Source organism: Mesocricetus auratus, unplaced genomic scaffold, assembly GCF_017639785.1.
Source record: "Mesocricetus auratus isolate SY011 unplaced genomic scaffold, BCM_Maur_2.0 Super-Scaffold_100006, whole genome shotgun sequence".
In the NCBI taxonomy this organism is placed as follows: domain Eukaryota; kingdom Metazoa; phylum Chordata; class Mammalia; order Rodentia; family Cricetidae; genus Mesocricetus; species Mesocricetus auratus.
In genome coordinates, this window is record NW_024429190.1 from 25,249,378 (window position 1) to 25,270,231 (window position 20,854).

The 20,854-nt window shown below is 41.8% G+C and overlaps 1 protein-coding gene and 1 pseudogene across 1 annotated transcript in view; one reads left to right on the forward strand and one right to left on the reverse strand.

Annotated features, from left to right (window-relative positions):
• Lap3 (leucine aminopeptidase 3) overlaps nucleotides 1–5,799 on the forward strand; it is an 18,562-nt gene extending 12,763 nt beyond the window's left edge. The window contains exons 10-13 of the mRNA XM_005068795.4: nucleotides 861–963; nucleotides 2,859–2,938; nucleotides 4,604–4,713; nucleotides 5,598–5,799. Coding sequence (XP_005068852.2) covers nucleotides 861–963; nucleotides 2,859–2,938; nucleotides 4,604–4,713; nucleotides 5,598–5,787 — 483 coding nt within the window. The 3' untranslated portion in view covers nucleotides 5,788–5,799. The remainder of the gene's footprint in view (nucleotides 1–860; nucleotides 964–2,858; nucleotides 2,939–4,603; nucleotides 4,714–5,597) is intronic.
• Nucleotides 5,800–6,474: 675 nt separating this feature from the next.
• On the reverse strand, nucleotides 6,475–8,060 carry LOC101824605 (annotated as a pseudogene).
• Nucleotides 8,061–20,854: the final 12,794 nt, after the last annotated feature.

The window sequence follows — 20,854 nt, forward strand, 5'->3', positions numbered from 1 at the left end:
GATCTGGCATTTTTCCAGGAACCCTGTCTTGGCCACACAACTGTAGCCTGCCAGGAATGTGGGACTCCAGTGCACGTTGGGCCAGGGTGATGCTTTTAGTTCTAAGAACATTTACATGCAAAGTACAATCGTTTTTGATGGAAATTTTTAAGTATTTTTCATTCCCTGTTGTACCTTCCACTAATGGTGCTATACATACAAATTACGAATGTTCAACCTGACCCACAGAGCATGACAAACAGTAAGGTGTGGGCTATTTTCTAAGTGCTTGTGTCATGACTGACTTTTGTCTCATGTCAGATTCAATTGGAAAACATGATGCTACACTTGCTCTCTGTACTCTGGCATCTGTGGAGCACAAATATACACTGTACACTGCTCAAGACCCTAGCCCCTTTGCTGAAGGAAAGAAATAGGGCTAGAAAGGGTTGCCACAGTTTTCAGAGTTTTGAGTCTGGAGTTCTAGGCTGCCATTTAGTTTTAACTTCCTTTTAAGGTCTGTTTTGTTTGGTGCTTAGAAAGGGCAACTGGGGTCTCAGGCATGGTGCACGCTCAGCCCTGTTACTCTTTCAGTTATCTGTGCCCAGTTTTCCTCTCGTTAACAACATTTGCCATTAAAATGGACCAGACATTCCTCTACTTTTTCAGTGTGGTGTCATCAGCTAGGGCAGGGACTTCCTGCATCACCCTCCAGGTTAGATAATGTTCCTGCTATAGCTGAAATATAAGTGTCTTTTTACTACCTCGTGACAAATGTCACCCTGATCTTTTCCTACTTTCAAATCAAATGCTATTGTGTCTGGTTTTCATATTTATTCCTCAGGTCATCTGACCCTTTCTCTTTTTGATCTTCTTTGCAGGTTGATAACACTGATGCTGAGGGGAGGCTCATCCTGGCCGATGCACTCTGTTATGCACACACCTTCAATCCCAAGGTCATCATCAATGCTGCCACCTTAACAGGTCAAGCCTCATCTTCCCCATCTTGTCTGAAGGAAGTCTTGGGTTCAGTGCACACACTGTACTCTGGGTGTTATTTTGTTGAAGTTTGGTTCACTCCACTGACATTCAAAGATCCTTCACCAGAGGAATTGCCTTTGTAGTTACAAAATGTTCTTAATATTAGTTCTGTTGCTTTAAAGCATTCCAAAGTTACTAAAAAAAATTATTTTGTCATGTGCACATATACCACAGTGCATGTGTGGAGCTCAGAGGATAACTTGTATGATTTGGTCTCCCTCCACCATGTGGGTTTTGGGAATCTGATTAGATTATCAGACTTGGTATCAAGCACTAAGTATCTTTCTGGTTCTCCAGTAGTAACTTAACAAATGGGTCAGATCAACTCAGCCAGATTTAAAACAGAGAGAAAAAAAGACAGAGAGAGAGGTTTTTTGTTTGCTTGTTTGTTTGTTATGACTGCCATCTAATACAAATCTGGAAAAGATCAATGTTTCAAAATCAGTGGCTTTTTAAATATATTAATCATAATATATTTATGATTAATCTGGTATTGAGTCAGTTTTCTTTAACTTATACTTCATATTGTAAAGAAAACATTATAGTGGTGGCCAGGTCTTTGTTTAATGGACACACATCAGTGTGACAGGTGTGCAAAGAAAGCCCCGGCTTTGGACCAGCTTGGGTATAACACTGCTTCCTAGCTATGCAGTCTCCAGGGAGTTCCTGGCCCTCAGCATCAACACTTGACAGTTCTCATTGCTTCACACTTGGGAGTTCTGGAAGGAGCTCTGTGTTCCCCTGGCAGGCATTCCTTGAAGGCAGGCCTTGATATAGAGGCTCTGTAGAAAATGAAGAGATTTCTTGGGGGAGATGGATAGTGGCTTATTGCACAATCCAAAAACTCACAGTCTTCTATCCAAAGTCTCTCCCTAGGAATTTGTATGTACTTCTTTAAAGATGAAAATTCAGATAATTTTGTGTCCTTTTGTTTTCATCTTTCTTGAGTTTTGGAAGCCTTTACTGGAGCAGAAGCCATATTATTTCTGTAGCTTTTGGTCTGCCTACTCAGTTGCTAAAAGCTCAAAGCTTCAAGGGGGCATCCATAGCAAGGTGAGGGCAGTGATAGAGATGGGTGACCTGCAGCCACTGTGGAAATGCTGGCCAGTTGTCCTGTGCCTTGTCATTAAGGGTCGGGTAGTATTGCTGCATCTGGAGTTCTAGAAAACGGTATTTCAAATACATATTATAAATCCTTTGAAATCCAGGTATTACATTAAATATTTGTGCCTATTATTTTCTGTTGTTTATAGTTACTTTTTATCCTTTTTATGAGAAATTTAAAAACTGATGGGAATATTTATGAGCTTAATGGAAAACTTTTGAGGACAAATGAATGTTATCAAAATCTACCAACTTTAAAAATAAGGCATTAAAATGAATGACTAAAATGTGGCACTCATATCCCACAGAGATGCCTCAGAGGCATTGAATAATTGCTACCTGCTGTAGTATCTGATAATATATATATGATACCAAATGAATGACAGTCAGCGTGCATTTAGCTCCTGCTGTGTGCCCAGACTGTGCTGGTGGCCAAGGATATAGGACATATAGTGAGGCCATATTCTTAGCTGTGTAGAACTCTGTCAAAAGTAAGTGACAATAAGCATGGGATGGGATAATTGATATCATTTCCTTTTCTGCATTTTTCACAATTAAGGGGAATTCTAGTTTGAGAAGCATAACTAGCTATAGAATTGACAGTTTCCCAAGCCTATCTACATTTTGTAATGAAGGAGCCATTTATAGACTTAGAGACCACAGTTGTGGTCTAAGTAACAGGAGCCTCCTGGCCTTGAGAGACTGACACTGACCTGAGAGACTTTGCCTTACAGGTGCCATGGACATAGCCCTGGGATCAGGTGCCACTGGAGTTTTTACCAATTCATCCTGGCTATGGAACAAACTATTTGAGGTAGGTCTTTATACCCATAAGTTAAAAAGATAATAATTTTTGTGGCCTTTGGATAAATGCTTGTTCAAACCCTGTGTTAAAGTGATTTTCTTCCTGTTGGGTTGCCTTTGAATTGGGAATAGGTCATAGCAATAAACTTGATTCAGTGGCTTTGGGTTTTCTAAAGATACTCTTAAATTATGGGTCTGATACCACTTCCCTGTCCGTGTAGCCTCAGACTGATGTTAAAACAACTGACAAATTACATGTCTGTGACTCATAATCCCTGACTTGCAGAGGATGAGGCCACCTTTGTGAAAGAATAGCCTTCCGATGAATGTGTGTGGGTTCAGCATTGTAAACACAGCTCCCCTGCTGAGTGAGTCGGTGATGAGGAGTCCCTTCACTGCTAGGCTCCGTGCCCTTTCCAGTCATCCTCCGTCCTCCCTTCCCCCTTATACATTACCCTGTCACTCTGCTGCTGGCTTTCACCTGCCAATACCACTATTGGCCCAACCTGACCTGTTTCTGGCCAGCAGGTGACAATGATTTCTTGGTGTCCCTAGTCCTTGGTTTCTGTGATCATCTTCTCTTCTGGCACGTTTGTGACTGTCCTGCTTCAGCTCTTGCTAGCTGTATGCTTTGTCCTCCTCTTTGGACAGTGTTTAATTCCTGTCCCGATAACATGCTCAGAGTCCTCCTGGTAAAACTTGTCTATTCCACGTCTGCCAACAGCCGTGTCTCTAGTGCTCCATGTGGCTGCTTGGCAGCTCCATCTGGCAGCTCCTGTACCCTTTCCCAAGCAGTCAATGGCAGCTTACCATGGGGAATAGACACAGTCCTTGAATACATTATGGGGCTTGTTTAAGGTCCTAGATTTACTTCTCACTTGACAGTGCCTCCCCTTCTCTGCCTTTCTGTTTATAAAGCTCACTCTCAGCCACTGTAGTAGCCAAGCCGTCTACTTATTGGCTGAACCAGGAAAATCTGGCCTCTCACACTGCCCAGTGTCCTTTATCATCATGGCACACATACTGTTTGAGTTTTTCCAGTTATTTATTTTCCTAATTAAAGTCATGTGTTCACAGGGATAATTAAGTCAACAATCGGCAGTCTGTGTTCCCAGAGGTGGCTATCATTGATGATGTACTTAGGTTCTAAAATAACAGGTTCTCCTGCTGCTTTTTGGCCTTTCACTCTGAAGCTTCATTTTTTTACTTGTGAAAATGAGTGAAGTGAAGTGGTCTGCTTGCCTGGCTCTCTGGAAAGCCTGTGCCTTTTGATGGAGGAGGTGTTAGCACTGTGGCTTGGTGGTGCTTTAAAGCTCAGTTAGTGTGAGTGAGTGAGAGTGAGTGAGAGGCTAGCAAGGCATGGATGACGTCATCTTAGCTCAGGACCTGGTCTTCAGTGATGGAGGCCTGGCATGCATGTCTCCAGCAGACCAACCAGGCTCTTCAGAGTCTTCTACCCTAGTCAAACCCACAAAGCCTACAGGTTCAAACTGAGCCTACAGATGTGTGCATTACTTTATAATACTCCTGTTTCCTAATTCTGAAGTGAATCTTTTAGAGACCTAAAGCACTCTTCTTAGACATCATTTTCACAGCCCTGCTTTGTAATCACAGGCTGGAACAGCTCTTTCCTTCACACATCAAACTACCCTTATGTTCATGTTGTCTTCTTTAGGCTAGCATAGACACTGGGGACCGAGTCTGGAGGATGCCTCTGTTTGAACATTATACAAGACAAGTTGTAGACTGCCAGCTTGCTGATGTCAATAACATTGGAAAATACCGGTATGTAAAATTACCTAAATGTCTCTTTCCAGTCATCCTGGATTGTTGCCACACTACTCCTTAGTCTCATCCTTCTTACGGATTTTAACACTAACCAGTTCCTTTCGAGGGAGTGCTGCTTCTAAGCTTACTGATGTGTTACATACTGAAAATATTTCTCTAGCAGGTTCTCAATGTTAGACATTTTCAAATTTAAAAATTATTTTAAGCAGATGAGAAAAAGTGATGAGAACTATAGAATTAATAAATAATTCCTGAATTATTTCTGTATACAGAAAAATAATCTAGAATTTGTCATTTATCCCAGAAATATAAATATTCTGGAAGTGGTTTCTCTGTTAATTTCTTTTTTATATATAATTTATTTATTTTTATTTTATGTGCATTGATGCTTTGCCTGCATATATGTCTGTGTGAGGATGCCAGATCTGCTGGAACTGGAGTTACAGACAGCTGTGAGCTGCCACGTGGGTGCTGGGAATTGAACTCAGGCCCTCTGGAAGAGCAGCCAGTGCTCTTAACCACTGAGCCATCTCTCCAGCCCCTCTCTGTTAATTTCTTAATAGGTTACATGAGCTTAACTTTTCCTTTTGGTAGTAGACCTAGCCCACACAAATGTACTATTATTTTTAAAAAGCATGTATTGGGTGTGGGTGATGTGTCTGCCATGGTCCTGTGGCATACGTGTGGAGGTTAGAGGACAACCTTGTAGAGTAGGTTCTCTCCGTCCACATGTATGTCAGCTCCAGAGATGGAGCACAGGCTGTGAGACTTGTACATCATGACTCTATCCCAGCATCCCATTGGCTCTTCAGGTAGCATAATGAAATGTTCAGTGCAGCCTGGCATGAGGTATAGTAACCCTTTTTTGCCTTTCTCTTCAGATCTGCAGGTGCATGTACAGCCGCTGCATTCCTGCGGGAGTTTGTGACTCACTCGAAATGGGCACATTTAGACATAGCAGGTGTGATGACCAACAAAGATGAGGTCCCGTACCTGCGCAAAGGCATGAGTGGGCGGCCCACGAGGACCCTGATTGAGTTCCTACTTCGCTTCAGTAAAGACAGCTCTTAGTTCAATCACTAAGAAATTTCTCCATGTGTCTTGAATATTTGGGCTTCAAAATATTTTTGAATGAATGAAAATTTTAAAGTAAAAAATGAATGGTGTTCTTTTTTTCATTTTAATTTTCAAAATTATTTTAGTATGCTTGAATCATGAAAATCTAAATTATATATATATGAATTAGCATAGGCCCTTTTAACTAATAAAACATAATAGTATGTATTTCAGGCCATATTTACTATTTTTATAAGACAACAATAAGTAAATTTTTGCAATTTACTTGTAGTTCCTTTCCTTCACTTCTCTTAGTGTAGGAGAAAGCCTGTATGCCACCATTAACCATGTGACTTACTAGAGGCGCATACAGATGAGGTAATAAAAGGGCGGTTTACCACACTGCTAACCACACCCACTTTAGGCATGACTAAAGACATATACGTACGTACATAGGCAGTGAACTACGTCACTAGCCAGGCCCACTTTTGGGCATGGCTAGGGGGCGTTACGGGGGAAGGCATAAAAGACAGCACACAGGAAGTCTTGGTCTCTTTTCCCAGAGTTCGGCTTCCGGTTCGGCAGGGGGGGCTCATCTGGGTTACTTGTTTGGTATCTTGTGAGTAATTTCTACAATAAATACTTAGTTTTACTTTCAGTAAGTGTGTCGCTTATCGTTACAGCGTCATTTGGAGCCACATCTTAGAAGCCTGATTTAGCAGTTAAGCTGGGAGAGCCGGGGGTGTTCCCACTTTGTTCACATAAGGCCTCAGTGTTGGCTGGATCATCCACAAGCTTCACACATTTTCCTTTGGGGCCTATCCAGAGGCAGGCTCTTGTGAGGAGAGAGACTGGCTGGCTGAACACCTGAAGAGGCTGTCTGTTCCCACTGCAAAGTGTTATCGCTTAAGCTATTAAGACAAGATTCTTCCTCTCTCAGAAGTGGGAATCTAGAGATGTCCCCGATGGCACTGGCAGCAGGTGTTTCTTCTGAGGCAGTCATACCCAGTGGCAGCACCCCACACGTCTGAGTACTTCGATTTTCTCTTGCTGTTCTTACTTGACCTGTAATTCATCTAGTTTAGCTCTCAGTTTCATATTTTACTTTGTGAAAGCTGCAAGCGTCTTTCGTCTGCAGTTTCCACTAAATACAGGGTCTGCTGGCTCCCAAACATGCTTTCAACCTCTGAATGGACAGTTTGCATTTTGTGTTTTTATTTCCTTTGTGTAATTTACCTTGTTTTAGCTGAAGTAAATCTGTGTAAAGATGCTGTCCTCTAGACAACAAGGGTTGACTGCTGTGGAAGACTTATATTCCATACTTTCCTGTAAGTTCTTAGATTTCTCTAGATTATTGATTTTACCTAACAAGGTGTTTTATTTTACCGTTCTTTGTTCCAACATGGCAGATAACTGCTCCTGTTGTTCAAATTCAGTTTGAGACTCTCTCCTCAGCAGTGTGGAGATTTGTGACTTCATTTTGTTCATCTGCTCTCTGGTGGATGGATTTTCCTTCTTCAGTGACTGGTACCCGACTTTCATGAGGTTGAGCTGGTGTTTCATTGCCACCTTCAGTCTTCCACCTCTGCAAGCAGTCACTGTTGGGGTCCCAGGCTTATGAAGAGCTGACCCAGCTGTACCTGAAGGTCTTGATTTTTCTGTATGAGCTCTCTAAGGCATTACAGCAAGACTGTGCTTCCTTCTCTCACTCCTCTTTAAGTGGGGCTGCCTGGTGCAGTAGGGAGTGTTGAGACATTCGAGTTGCTCTTGTTTGCACTGCAGTTCATTCTCTTCTTTGAGGGAGTCTTCACACTTTCCATTTTAGTTAGCTCAGTCCAAAGAGCCAGCACCCCCAAAGACATGCTGTTGAGCACACACGGCTCAGACATTAGCTGGGGTTCTTCTAGTTTGTGATGGAGAAGTCCTGGAGGTCCAGCTTCTGTTCCAGCCAATGGTCAGTGAGCCCTGCTTCATCTAATTCTGCTCAAGGTTTTATAACTTTTTCTAGGTCATTCCCTTCCTGTCCATGGCTTCTGTTAGGTACATTTCTGGCTGCTCCAGCTGCATTTTCTGTTTAATAGTTTCACATTCACAGTTCAAACTCTACCATCCAACTCCTGAGCTCAGCTTCTCTTTGAAGGGCGTACTCTCATGGACTTTATTTCTTCATATTTGTCCAGTTGCCTCTGTTTGCTTCCCCAGTAGCTGTAAGCTGTACTGTGCAGCTTTCAGTCACTCCTTTCATACTCTATGAGCTTGTTTTGAAGATCTGTGTTCTCTGCCTCCATGTTTTATTTTCAACTTACTTTCCCCTCATACTCCCTGGCTGCTGCAGCCAGAGGCCTGTCCTGAGAGCACTGGGCAACCAGATTCATGACACTAAATCCATCTGAGTACAGAAACACCATCCCATTCATTAGACTGTAGCAGTCTTTCTTGTAGAATCACTGGCTCCCCAAATAATGCTGTGGATACTTACTATTAATTATGAAATCTTGGCCTTACCTTAGGCTTGTTCGCAATTAGCTCTTACAACATAAATTAGCTTGTTTTCTATTAAACTACGTTCTGCCACTTGGCTACTTTCTCCTTTCTATATGTCCACCTTCCTCAGTATCTCACGGCATCTCCTTCAGGATTCATCCTGAGTCCTTCTTTCTCCCCAGAAGTCCTGCTTATCTTCTCCTGCCTAGCCATTGGCCATTTAGCACTTTGTTAAACCAACCAAAAGGTGCCTTTTACACTGTGGTCAAATATCCTGCAGCACTAGACCACTGCTAAGTAAGCCCTGGTTTTTAAAAAATACAGTTCCTGGGGCTGTAGAGATGGCTCAGAGGTTAAGAGCACTAGCTGCTCTTCCAGAGGTCCCTGAGTTCAATTCCCAGCAACCACATGGTGGCTCACGACCTTCTATAGTGAGATCCGGTGCCCTCTTCCGGTGTATAGTCATGTATGTCACAAGAACATTGTGTGCATAATAAATAAACCTTGGGGAAAAAAACTGTTCCTGAAAGCTTGAATGGTGTTTTAAAATGCAGAACAAAATGAAAATTTGTATGCTTTCATTTTCTGCAACGATTGTAAAGCTGGTATCTTGCTTTGCAAGATTTAAAATATTCTCCGTGTAGCTATTAAATTTTTAACTTTCTGATCAATTTTAAAGCATATGTTTGATTATTGTTTTTGTTTTTCAAGGCAGGATTTCTCTGTGTAACAGCCTTAACTGTCCTGGAACTTGATTTGCATGTAGACCAGGCTGACCTTAAATTCAGAGATCTGCCTGCCTTTGCCACCTGAGTGCTGGGATTAAAGGAGTGTGCCATCACACCTGGCTAAAGCATACGTTTTTAATTGAGAAGAAAAATTGAAGTTCAGGGTTGTAATGCTAAGAAAAAGAACATAAGCAAAATTAAAAGACATTATGCAGTTAGTAATTGTTTCTGGATTTGGTTTTCTTTGAGGGTGAGGGTGAGGGTCTACTGTATCTGAGGATAGCCTTGAACTTCTGATCCTTCTGCCTCTATCTCCCAAATACTGGTGTTAGAGGGGTACACCATTATGCCTTATGTCTTAGGTAACTTCCTATTGCTATGATAAAACACCATTTCCATTGCAACTTTTAGAAGAGTTTAATTGGAGCCGACAATTCTAGGGGAATAGGAGTCCATCGCCAGCATGGCTGTGGGCAGGCAAGCATGGTGTTGGAAAAGCAGCTAAGAGGTCACATCTGGATCCACAAACAGCAGAGAGCACACTGGGGATGGTGGAAGGCTTTTCCTCAAAGCTGGACCTCAATGACACCAAAGCCACGCTTCTGAGTCCTTCCCCAAAAGTTCTGCTGATGGCACCAACTATTCAAATATGTGGACCTATGGGGGTCATTCTCATTCAAACCACCCCACCTAGCTAGTTATTAGAAACAAGACAGTGTTTTGTGGTCTCTGGATTGGCTATAACATTTGCTCACAGAGTTAATTTTTTTTAACTTTTATTGATTCTTTGATTTTTACATCATGCATTCTGATCCTACTTGCCTCCTCGTCTCCTTGCGTCTGCCCTCTGCTCTGCAACCTTCCCCTCAAATCAAAGTCAAATTTAAAAGAAAAAATAAACACAACAAAAAGAAGAATCTCGTGGAAGCTGCAGTGTGAGCCAATGAGCCACAGTTTATCTATCCTTCAGTCCATTCATCTTTTCTAGAGTCACTGGTCTGGCTTAAGGCCTCCTCTGACTTCTGCTACATCTCCCATTAGGGGCTCTCACTGGAGCTCCTCTTGGACATCCTGTTGTCCTGTGTCATGGAGATCCTGCAGTTTTAGGTCTTAGGTTCGAACCTTTCTTTCCCAGGCTCCAACAGTTCATAGATTCAGAGATGTTGGGGTGGGCCGACTTATATCCCTGGTTCTGGGCCTAGGTGGAAGCTGGGTTAGTCATCTTGCTAGCTTTCCCTCATTGTCACTACCAGATGAGCTTGCCAGCACTGCCTCAGCTAGCTCACCCAGTGCAGCCTACAGCAAGGAGCAGGGCCAGTTCTCGGGCTCTTGGTCCTCAGATCTAGGTCCCCCTCTCATATAGCTAGGGGCCAGCTCTACTGTTTTGCCTAAGCAAGGTACAGGGCCTCTCTCCTGATTGCTATAGCAGGGTAGGGGGGTGGTGTCAGTCCTTTCACTCTCATGCCCTCAGGGCTGGCTCACCTATACCCCCAACAATAGGGCCAGCTCTAGTGTGCTACCCAGGCAGGAAGCACAGCCCACTGTCACTTGCTGCAGCCAGTGAAGGTCAGGCCTAGCTTTCCCACTCTTGTGACCCCAGATGCTGTGGATATTTGTACACTGGGTGAAGTTGTATTTCTGTGATTGGTGTAATAAAGAGCTGAATAGCCAATAACTCAGCAGGAATGGCTAGGCAGGATTTCCAGGGAGAGCAGGGAAGAGGAGGAGGAATCTAGACATGTGAGTTACTCCAGGGAGACACTGAAGAGGTGGGACAGATGGCAGATAGAAGTAATGGAGTCACATAGAAGAACATAGATTAATAAAGGCTGGTTAAGTTTTAAGAGCTAGTAGGACAAGCCTAAGCTATAGGCCAAGAATTCATAATTAATAACAAGCCTCCATGTCATTATTTGTGGGTTGGCAGTCTCGATGAGAAAGCACTGCTAAACCCAAGGTCAGCTCTCTCACCTGCCACAGGTGGCAATGGGTGAGAGGGTGAGGCATCTTTCAGTGTTCCACCACATGGCAGCCTGGGGGGTAGGGGGCAGCATTCTTGCTCTCACGCCCTCAGGGTTGGTTCACCTGTGCCAGCCATAAGGTCAGCTCTAGTGTGCTGCCCGGGTGAGATGCACACCTGCGGTGAGGGGTGAGGCCATCTTTCCTGAGTGGGGGGGTGAGCTCTCCTCTGAGGGGTAGAGCCAGTCTGCCTGCTGTAGTGCCCAGCAAGGGGCAGGGCCAGCCATTGCAAGGCGGGTGAATGGTGAGGCTGGCTCAGCACTGCATGGTTCCATGTAGCCCATGCTAACAAGGGCCATGGACAGCATAGACATTACAGACAAACTGTCTGACTCTCACCAATCTTCCCAAGACTGCTCTCCCATTTTATGAGGGGAGAAACAGATTCTTACCAAAACAAGTGAATGTTTTGTGCTCTGGATGAATCCAAGAGAAATACCATTGGTGTGTTGTTGGCCACTTACAGCATAGTTAGACTAACTGCATATTAGATTTGTAAATAAAGGTTAAATTGTGTCACTGCTGTACAGGCAGTGGGATTGGGAGAATAGAACAGATAAATGAGGCAGACTAAAGTCTCATGCAATTGCAAACCTTATTCAGCACCTCAGACAATTTATACTGAGGGTTAAAGGTCACATGAGTAAGTTCTCATGAGTTGAATACAATCACAAGGACAAGCCTCATATGGCAAAAACATGTTTTCCATAGGGGAAAAATAAACGATAATTTCAACAGTTAATTGATTAACAACAGAAAGTAATAACGGGCAATCGGAAGTAAACTCACTCTTATCCACTACACCTGGGAGAAACATGAACCCATCCAAGAAAAATTCTGAGTTTTGAAGAAACTGAGGTCCCAAGACTCTTAACTTGTTTTTGTGGAGTGTTCTCACAAGAATCCTCCTCACACAAATCCATTCCTGAAATGTTCCCAAAACTAATTTTTCTTTGTTGATGTTTTGGAAGAGTTGTGATTTCCATAAAACCTGTTAACAAGCAATGAGTTTATTATTTTTAATCAACTCTAAAATGGCTTCATTTGATAAATATTAGCAGACACAATACACATAACCCAAAACTTCAGGATCCTCATTAACTTTTAGGAATACAATACTGTACTGGGATCAAAACAATTTGTAGACAAGCTCCTAGCCTTTTATTTTCATTCTTTCTTTTGGTTAGTTTGTTGTTTTGTTTTCTTGAAACAGAGTTTCACTATGGCTTGGAACTCCCTATGTAGAACATGCTGACCTCTGTCTCCTCAGTGCTGGGATTTTGTGTTTTCAGTGGATTTCCTTCACTGCCTAAGTTTGGCTGTCCTGGAACTTGCTCTGTAGACCCACCTGGCCTCAAACTTAGAGACAGATCCACCAGCCTCTGCCTCCAGAGTGCTGAATTAAGGTGTGCACCACCACGCCCAGTTCTAAGCTTTTCTTCAATTCCTTTTCACAAGTTGGAATCTTAGCTGGGTGGGATCTTGCCTTGAGGTCACTACTCTCTTTGCACCATTTAACACCAGTATTTTCTTTAATCTGTTTATCTCTTTGAACACAGAACTTAGTTCCATTCCACTGCCTGTGTCCCTTTCTGTACATTTTGTGTTTTTCTTTGCTCAACTTGCTCCTTCTCATTATAGATCTGCATTAAGAGTGAACACTAATAACCATGCAACATAGTCAATGCTAGGCTGTTTTGAAATGTTCTCTGCTAAAGCTGCTAATCCTTAATTCTTTGATTTAGCCTCAGGAAGAGTTTTTGGACAAGGACATAAAGCAGCCACATTCTTTGCAAAAATATCACACCAATAGTCTCTAGACCACATACTAATATTCTCCTCTGAAATGTCTTGAGCCAGGCCCCCACAGCTCAAATCACTCTCAGCACCACTCTCTTCCATGCTCCTACTATTAAGGCCCATTAAGCCCTGCTTAGAGCATTCAACTTTTTTTTCCGTTTTTTAAAATTTTACATACCAACCAGTTTGCCCCCCTCCTCTCCTCCTACTCCCTTCCCCTACCTCCTCCCTACCCTTCCATCCACTCCACTTCTGACTCTATTTAGAGGTGGTAAGGCCTCCCATGGGAATCAGCAAAGCATGGCACATCAAACTGAGGCAGGACCATGCCCCTCCCCACTGCATCAAGGCTGAACAAGGCATCCCACCATAAGGAATAGGTTCCAAAGAGCCAGCTCATGCATCAGGAACAGGTCCTGGTCCCACTGCTAGGGGCCCCACAAAAGACCAAGCTATACATTTGCCACCCAAATACAGAGGGCCAAGTCAGTCCCATACCAGCTCCCTAGCTGGCTGTCCAGTATCTGTGAGTTCCCATAAGCTCAGGGCAGCTGTCTCTGTGGGTTTCCCCATCATGAGCTTGAGCCCCCTTGCTCATGCAATCCCTCCACACTCTCTTCAACTGGACTCTCAGAACTCACCCAGTGCTTGGCTGTGGATCTCTGCATCTGGTCCATCAGGTACTGGATGAAGTCTCTATGGTGACAATTAGGGCCAGTTCAGATACCCTCTCCACTACTGCTAGGAGTCTTAGCTAGAGTCATCCTTGTGGGTTCTCAGTAGCTTCCCTGGCACCAGGTTTCTCCCTAACCCCTCAATGGCTCCCTCTATCAAGATACCTCCCCCATCACTCTCTCATTCCATCCTGTCCAAACTCCACCATCCTGATCCTCATGTTCCCCTTCCCCCTCCCCTCCACCACCCCCGCCCCTGATTTACCAAGGACATCCTATCAACTTCCTCTTCCCAGGGAGATCCTCCCAGGGAGACCTATGTATCCCTCTTAGGGTCCTCCTTGTTACCCAGCTTCTCTGGGCTGTGGACTGTAGTCTGGTTGTCCTTTGCTTTATATCCAATATCTACTTAAGAGTGAGTACACACAGTGTTTGTCTTTCTAGGTCTGAGTTATCTCACTCAGGATGATTTTTTTTCTAGTTGTATCTACTTGCTGGCAAATTTCAAGAATGCATTATCGTGACCCACCCCCAGTAATAATCCATTGTGTAAGCATACCACATTTTCTTTATCCATTCTTCAGATGAGGGGCATCTAGGTTTCCAGTTTTTGCTATTATGAATAATGCTGATATGAACATAGTTAAGCAAGTGTTCTTGGAGTATAATTGAGCATCCTTTGGGCATATACCCAACAGTGGTATCACTGGGTCTTGAGGTAGACTGGTTCCCAATTTTCTGAAAAACTGCCATACTGCTTTCCAAAGTAGCTGTATGAGTTTTCACTCCCACCAGCAATGAAGAGTGTTCCCCTTACCCCACACCTTCTCCAACATAGGCTGCCATTAGCGGTCTTGGTCTTGACCACTCTGACAGGTATAAGATGGTATCTCAGGGTCATTTATATTTGCAGTTCCCTGAGAGTTAAGGATGTTGAACACTTCTTTTTTTTTTAAAGATTTTTTTATTTGTTATGTATACAGTGTTCTGTCTGCATGTATGCCTGCAGGCCAGAAGAGGGCATTATTACAGATGGCTGTGAGCCACCATGTGGTTGCTGGGAATTGAACCCAGTACCTCTGAAAGAGCAGTCAGCCCTCTTAACCTCTGAGCCATCTCTCCAGCCCCGTTGAACACTTCTTTAAGTTATCCCTTCAGCTGATTTTCTAATCCAAAGTCTGAAAGTCCATATTCCTCCATACAAAAGCATGGTCAGTCTACCACATCAATATCCCAGTCCCTGGTACCAACTTCTGTCTAAATTAGGGCTTTGTTGCTGTGAAGAGTCACCATGACCATGGCAACTCTTATAAAGGAAACTTTTAATTGGTGCTGGCTTACAGTTTCAGAGTTTAGTTCATTATTATCTTGGCAAGAAACATGGCAAGTGTGCAGGCAGACATGGTGCTGGAGAAAGAGCTGAGAGTTCAACATCTTGATCTGCAGGCAGCAGGAGACTACCACATTTGGCCTAGCTTGAGCATATGAGACCTCAAATCCTGCAGTGATACACTACCTTCAACAAAGCTATACCTCCTAATAGTGCCACTCCCTATGAGCATATGGGAGCCATTTTCTTTCAAACCACTACACTTAGCTTTTCCTTTCTTTCTTCTCACACTGCCATTTTAATATTTTAATAGTTAAAGGTTCTTAGATTTAAATCTTTGATAATTTTTAGTTACCACTTATACATGTTATGGGGTGGGTTCCAGCTGACATTTAGTTGTGGTATCACCAACAGATGAAAAGGACTATTGTTTCTCTATTTGATAGTCTTGGTATGTTGTTAACAATCAGTTCACCACATACCTATACAATTCTATCCTCTCTTAGGGGAGAATAGTATTTGAAGTACAGCATCTTGGTGGCAAGTATGCTCATTATCCACTGAAGTACCACTTCTAACCTCACTCAGTAGGCAAAGTAAGACTGGAGATATACAGACACACAGCATTTTCTCAATAGATACATGCATATAACTCCCTTTAAAAGACATATTAACTGTTTTCCATCTAACACTATGGTGGGTAATCGTTTCTTTCCTTTTTACATATTCGTAAATAATGTCTCAAGCATGAAAAAAAACTAGCTCCAATTTTCTTCAATACATTTACTTATTTATTCAATCATTTTATTCACTGTAAGAGATCATTGTCTCTTCTTCACTTGGAGGGTAGTGACACAGGACAACTGTCACTAGATCTTCTTCCTGTCCTGCTGCTGCAAGGCTAAGAATTCTTATGCCTTCATGAAGTAACCCTAGCCACCAGGGGACCTTGACACCCCATCTGCCCATTCCTTCCCCCTTGTGCCTATTCCACAAGTTGCAACTCTGATTAGATTACAGAAAGAGTTTCAAATTGCTATAACTTTCATTTTAAAATGAAACAGAGATGCTGGGTTTTCCCGTTTGGATTTGAGCTTGTGCATATGGATGCACTTTTCACTTAGGTAAGATAAGTAAGAGAATATAGGTTAGACCAAAAGTGTGTTAAGATTTAGATTTATCAAATTCAGTGTGGAAACAAGACTGCCTAGTGGAAATATATAATGGGTATCTGGAAATGTAAGTCTGGAGTTTAGACAGAGGTATATTTAGAGAAATATATTTGTCTGTAACTGCACAGAATGAATTTTAGAAGGGACAGACAGGGAATAGGGAAGAATAAAAAATACCATAACAAAGACCAAAAGTGGTAGATTTAGACAAATAACCAACTCTGTCAAGCCAAAGGTTTAATGACAGTTTCCAAAAACCATATGAGTTTGACTATGTGCTAGTCACTGGCGACTTTTTGAGTAGTGGTCTCATGTATGGAAAATAAGGCAGCAGCTGGCCATATGCCTGTAATCTCAGCACTCAGGAGGCAAGAAGTAGAGGCAAGAAGGCTGCTAGATTGAGGCCAGCCTGGACTGTAGAGTGAGGCCCTATCTCAAAAAAAGCTTGAAATAAACAACAAAAACAGAAGGGAGAACACAGCTATCTAAAAATTATCAGCTGTTCCCATCAGAGTTTTGACTGTGACTCAAATGCAGAATTAGAGAGGACATAAGGTTGTGTGCTAGAATGCAATTATATTGTGCAAAGATAAGTGTACCTGGGAAAATAATCACTCATCTCATGCATATCACTGTTCCTTCATCTGATGATCAGCACTGACCAAAAACTAACCTTGATGTTCACTTACTACAATCTCATTTTATTCATGAAAATGAAACTCGGGCTTGTGTTTATAGTTGGCATATAAAAATATTCAAATAATTTTATTCTTCTCCTCAGGTTTTCATTTCTATCATCTACCCTCCTCCTCTTTTTTGTGACAAGGTCTCACACTGTATCCCAACTGGTTGGGAACTATATAGTTCAGGTTGGTTCTGAACTTGTGGCAATTCTGCTGGCTCAGCACCCTGAGCTCTGGGATTACAGACATGTGTCACTCTACATGGATCACCTACCACTCTCATTACTTCATAAAATGGGACCATATTTCCTGTTTATTTAAAATTTACATATTTTTACAATAATTATAGATTTTCCAGAAATTGTAAAAGTAGTACAAAATCCTATGTGCCATTTACCTAGTTTGTCCTAGTTGTAAGATCTACAATTGTGGAACATTAAAATCAGCATTCTGGTAATAGTATAATACTGCTAAGTAGGCTACAGACTTTAATCACTTCTACTAGATTTTACATGCATTGATTTTTGTGTATAGAAATCTATAAAATGTTAGCACAAGAATAGATTTAGGTACTAAACACCAGATTTAAGATACAAAATTATTTCATCTGAAGATGGAGATTTCTGTTCCACCAAGTCCCGCTTCCCTTCAGCCCAAAATAAGTACACAGAAACATTAATTATTAAACTGTAGGCTGATGGTTAGGGCTTCTTATTGGCTAGCTCTGTCTTAATTAATAACCCATTTCTATCAATCTAAGTAGTTCCACGTGGTCTTATCTTCCTGGAGAAGGGCCCGAACCTGTTACTCCTTCCTCTGCAACATGGAGTCTCCTGTTGGCGCCTCTCTGCCTCTCTCCCAAGAATTCTCCTGGCTCCTAGTCCCACCTATCTTCCTGGCTCTATTGGCCCAACAGTGTTTTATTCATCAATCAATAAGAGAAACATATATACAGAAGAACATCCCCTATTATTTCATCAGCCTAAATGAACTCATATCACATTATGATGGGAATATAGATGTTATACATGCCCAGTGTCAGACTCAGGAAACAATTCATCTGTTCTATATCTCTATTAATTGTGGCATTTCAACAATGCTATAGAAATGCAATCATCTACTGGGTGACTTTTTGAGACTAGTATTTTTTTTTCACTTACTATAGTATGTCTCAAGGCTAACCTGGGCCCAGGCATTGGTGGCATATGCTTTTAAACCAGCATAGGCAGGCAGTTCTCTGAGTTCAAGGACAGCTTGTTCTACAGGGTGAGTTCCAGGACAGTCAGGGCTACACAGAGAAACCCTGTTTTGAAAAACCTGTGTCTGTCTCTCTCTCTGTCTTTCTGTCTCTCTCTGCCCCCCTCTCTCTCTTTCTCTCTCTCTCTCTCGTGTGTGTGTGTGTGTGTGTGTGTGTGTGTGTGTGTGTATGTCCCAAGCTCCTCATCTGGGTTGCATATATTAGTTGTGTGTGCCTTTCCACTACAGAAATGAAAAGGGGGACATAAAAATGGACACTGAGGAAATCCAGGGAATCATCAGTCATACTTTGAAAACCTGTACTCCACAACATTCAAAAAATCTAAAGGAAATGGACAATTTTCTGGATAGATATCACTCAGCAAAATTAAATCAAGAACAGATAAGCAATCTAAACATACCTATAACCTGCAATGAAATAGAAGCTGTCATCAAAAGTCTCCCAACCAAAAAAGTCAAGGGCCAGATGGTTTCAGTGCAGAATTCTACCAGAAATTCAAAGAATAGCTAATACCAATTATCCTCAAAGTATTCCATACAATAGAAGCAGAAGAGTCATTGTCAGACTCTTTTTACCAGGCTTCAATAACCTTGGTACACAAGTCACACCACAACACTACTAAGAATGAGAAACACAGACCAATACCCCTCATGAACACTGATGCAAAAATAGTCAATAAAAAACTGGCAAATTGATTTCAAGAACACATCAGAAAAATCATCTACCATGATCAAGTAGGATGCAGGAATGGTTCAACATAAGAAAATCCATCAATGCAATCCATCATATAAACAAACTGAAAAAGAAAGATCACATGATCATCTCACTAGATGATGAAAAAGCCTTTGACAAAATCATGAAAAGGTCTTGGAGAGATCAGGGATAACAGGAACATACCTAAATATAATAAAAGCAAACCAACAGCCAACATCAAACTAAATGGAGAGAAACTCAACGCGATCCCTTTAAAATCAGGAACAAGACAAGGCTGTCTATTCTCTCAATACCTCTTCAATATTGTACTTGAAATTCTAGCTAGAGCAATAAGACAACAAAAGGAGATCAAGGGGATACAATTTGGAAAGGAACAGGTCAAACTTTCACTCTTTGCAGATGATATGACAGTTTATATAAGTGACCCTAAATTCCTACAGATGATAAACACCTTCAGCAAAGTGTCAGGATACAAGATTAACTCAAGAAAATCAGTAGCCCTATTATATACAGACGATAAATGGGCTGAGATATGAATCAGAGAAACATCACCCTTTAAAATTGCCACAGACATAAAATACTTTGGGGTAACGCTAACCAAACAAGTGAAAGACCTGTATTACAAGAACTTTGAGTCTTTAAAGAAAGAAATTAAAGAAGACACCAGAAATGGAATGATCTCCCATGCTCTTTTTTTTGTCTTGTTTTGTTTTGTTTTTTCAAGACAGGGTTTCTCTGTAATGTTTTGGAGCCTGTCCTTGAACTTGCTCTGTAGACCAGACTGGTCTCAAACTCACAGAGATTCACCTGCCTCTGCCTCCCAAGTGCTGGGATTAAAGGTGTGCGCCACCAATGCCTGGCCTCCCATGCTCTTGGATAGGTAGGATCAACATAGTAAAAATGGCAATATTGCCAAAAGAAATTTACAGATTCAATGCAATACCCATCAAAATCCTAGTACAATTCTTCACAGACCTTGAAAGAACAATACTCAACTTTATATGAAAAAACAAAAGACCCAGGATAACCAAAACAACCCTGTACAGTAAAGGAACTTCTGGAGGCATCAGCATCCCTGACTTTAAGTTCTATTAAAGTATTGGTAATGGCACAAAAATAGAGAGGTAGGCCAATGGAATCTAATTGAAAACCCTGATGTGGACCCACTCACCTACAAAAACCTGAATTTTGACAAAGAAGCTAAAATTATACAATGGAAAAAAGGAAGCATCTTCAACAAATGGTGCTGACATAACTTTATGCTGGTGTGTAGAAGACTGCAGATAGATCCATATCTATGGCCATGCACAAAACTTAAGTCCAAATGGATCAAAAACCTCAGCATAAATCCAGTCACACTGAACCTCTTAGAAGAGAAAGTAGGAGGTACTCTCGAATGAATTGGCATAGAAGACTGCTTCCTGAACATAATACCAGTAGTACAGACGCTGAGATCCATAATTAAGAAATGGGCCCTCTTGAAACTGAGAAGCTTCTGTAAGGCAAAGAACACAGTCAACAAGACAAAATGGCAGCCCACAGAATGGGAAAAGATATTCATCAACCCCACATCTGATAGAAGGCTGATTTCCAAAATATACAACCAACTCAAGAAACTAGTCACCAAAACACCAAATAATGCAATTCAAAAGTTAGGTACAGAACTTAATAGACTTAATAGAGAATTCTCAATATAGGAGTCTAAAATGGCTGAAAGACACATAAGAAAGAGCTCAACAGGGAAATGCAAATCAAAACAACTCTGAGATACCATCTTGCTCATGCCAGAATGGCTAAAATCACCAATGACAGTTTATGCTGGAGAGGATGTGGAGAAAGGAGAACACTCCTCCACTGCTGGTGGGAGTGCAAACTCGTACAGCCACTTTGAAAATCAGTATGGCGGTTCCTTAGGAAAATGGGAATCAGTCTACCACAAGATCCAGCAATTCCATTGTTAAGTATATACCCAAAGAATGCACATTCATACAGCAAAGACATATGTTCAACTATATTCATAACAGCATTATTTGTAATAGGCAAACCTGGAAGCAGCCTAGATGCCCCTCAACTGAAGAATGGATAAATAAAATGTGGTACATTTACACAATGGAGTACTACTCAGCGGAAAAAAAAAACAGTGTAATCTTGAAATTCACAGACAAATGGATGGAACTAGAAGAAACCATCCTAAGTGAGGTAACACAGTCACAAAATGAC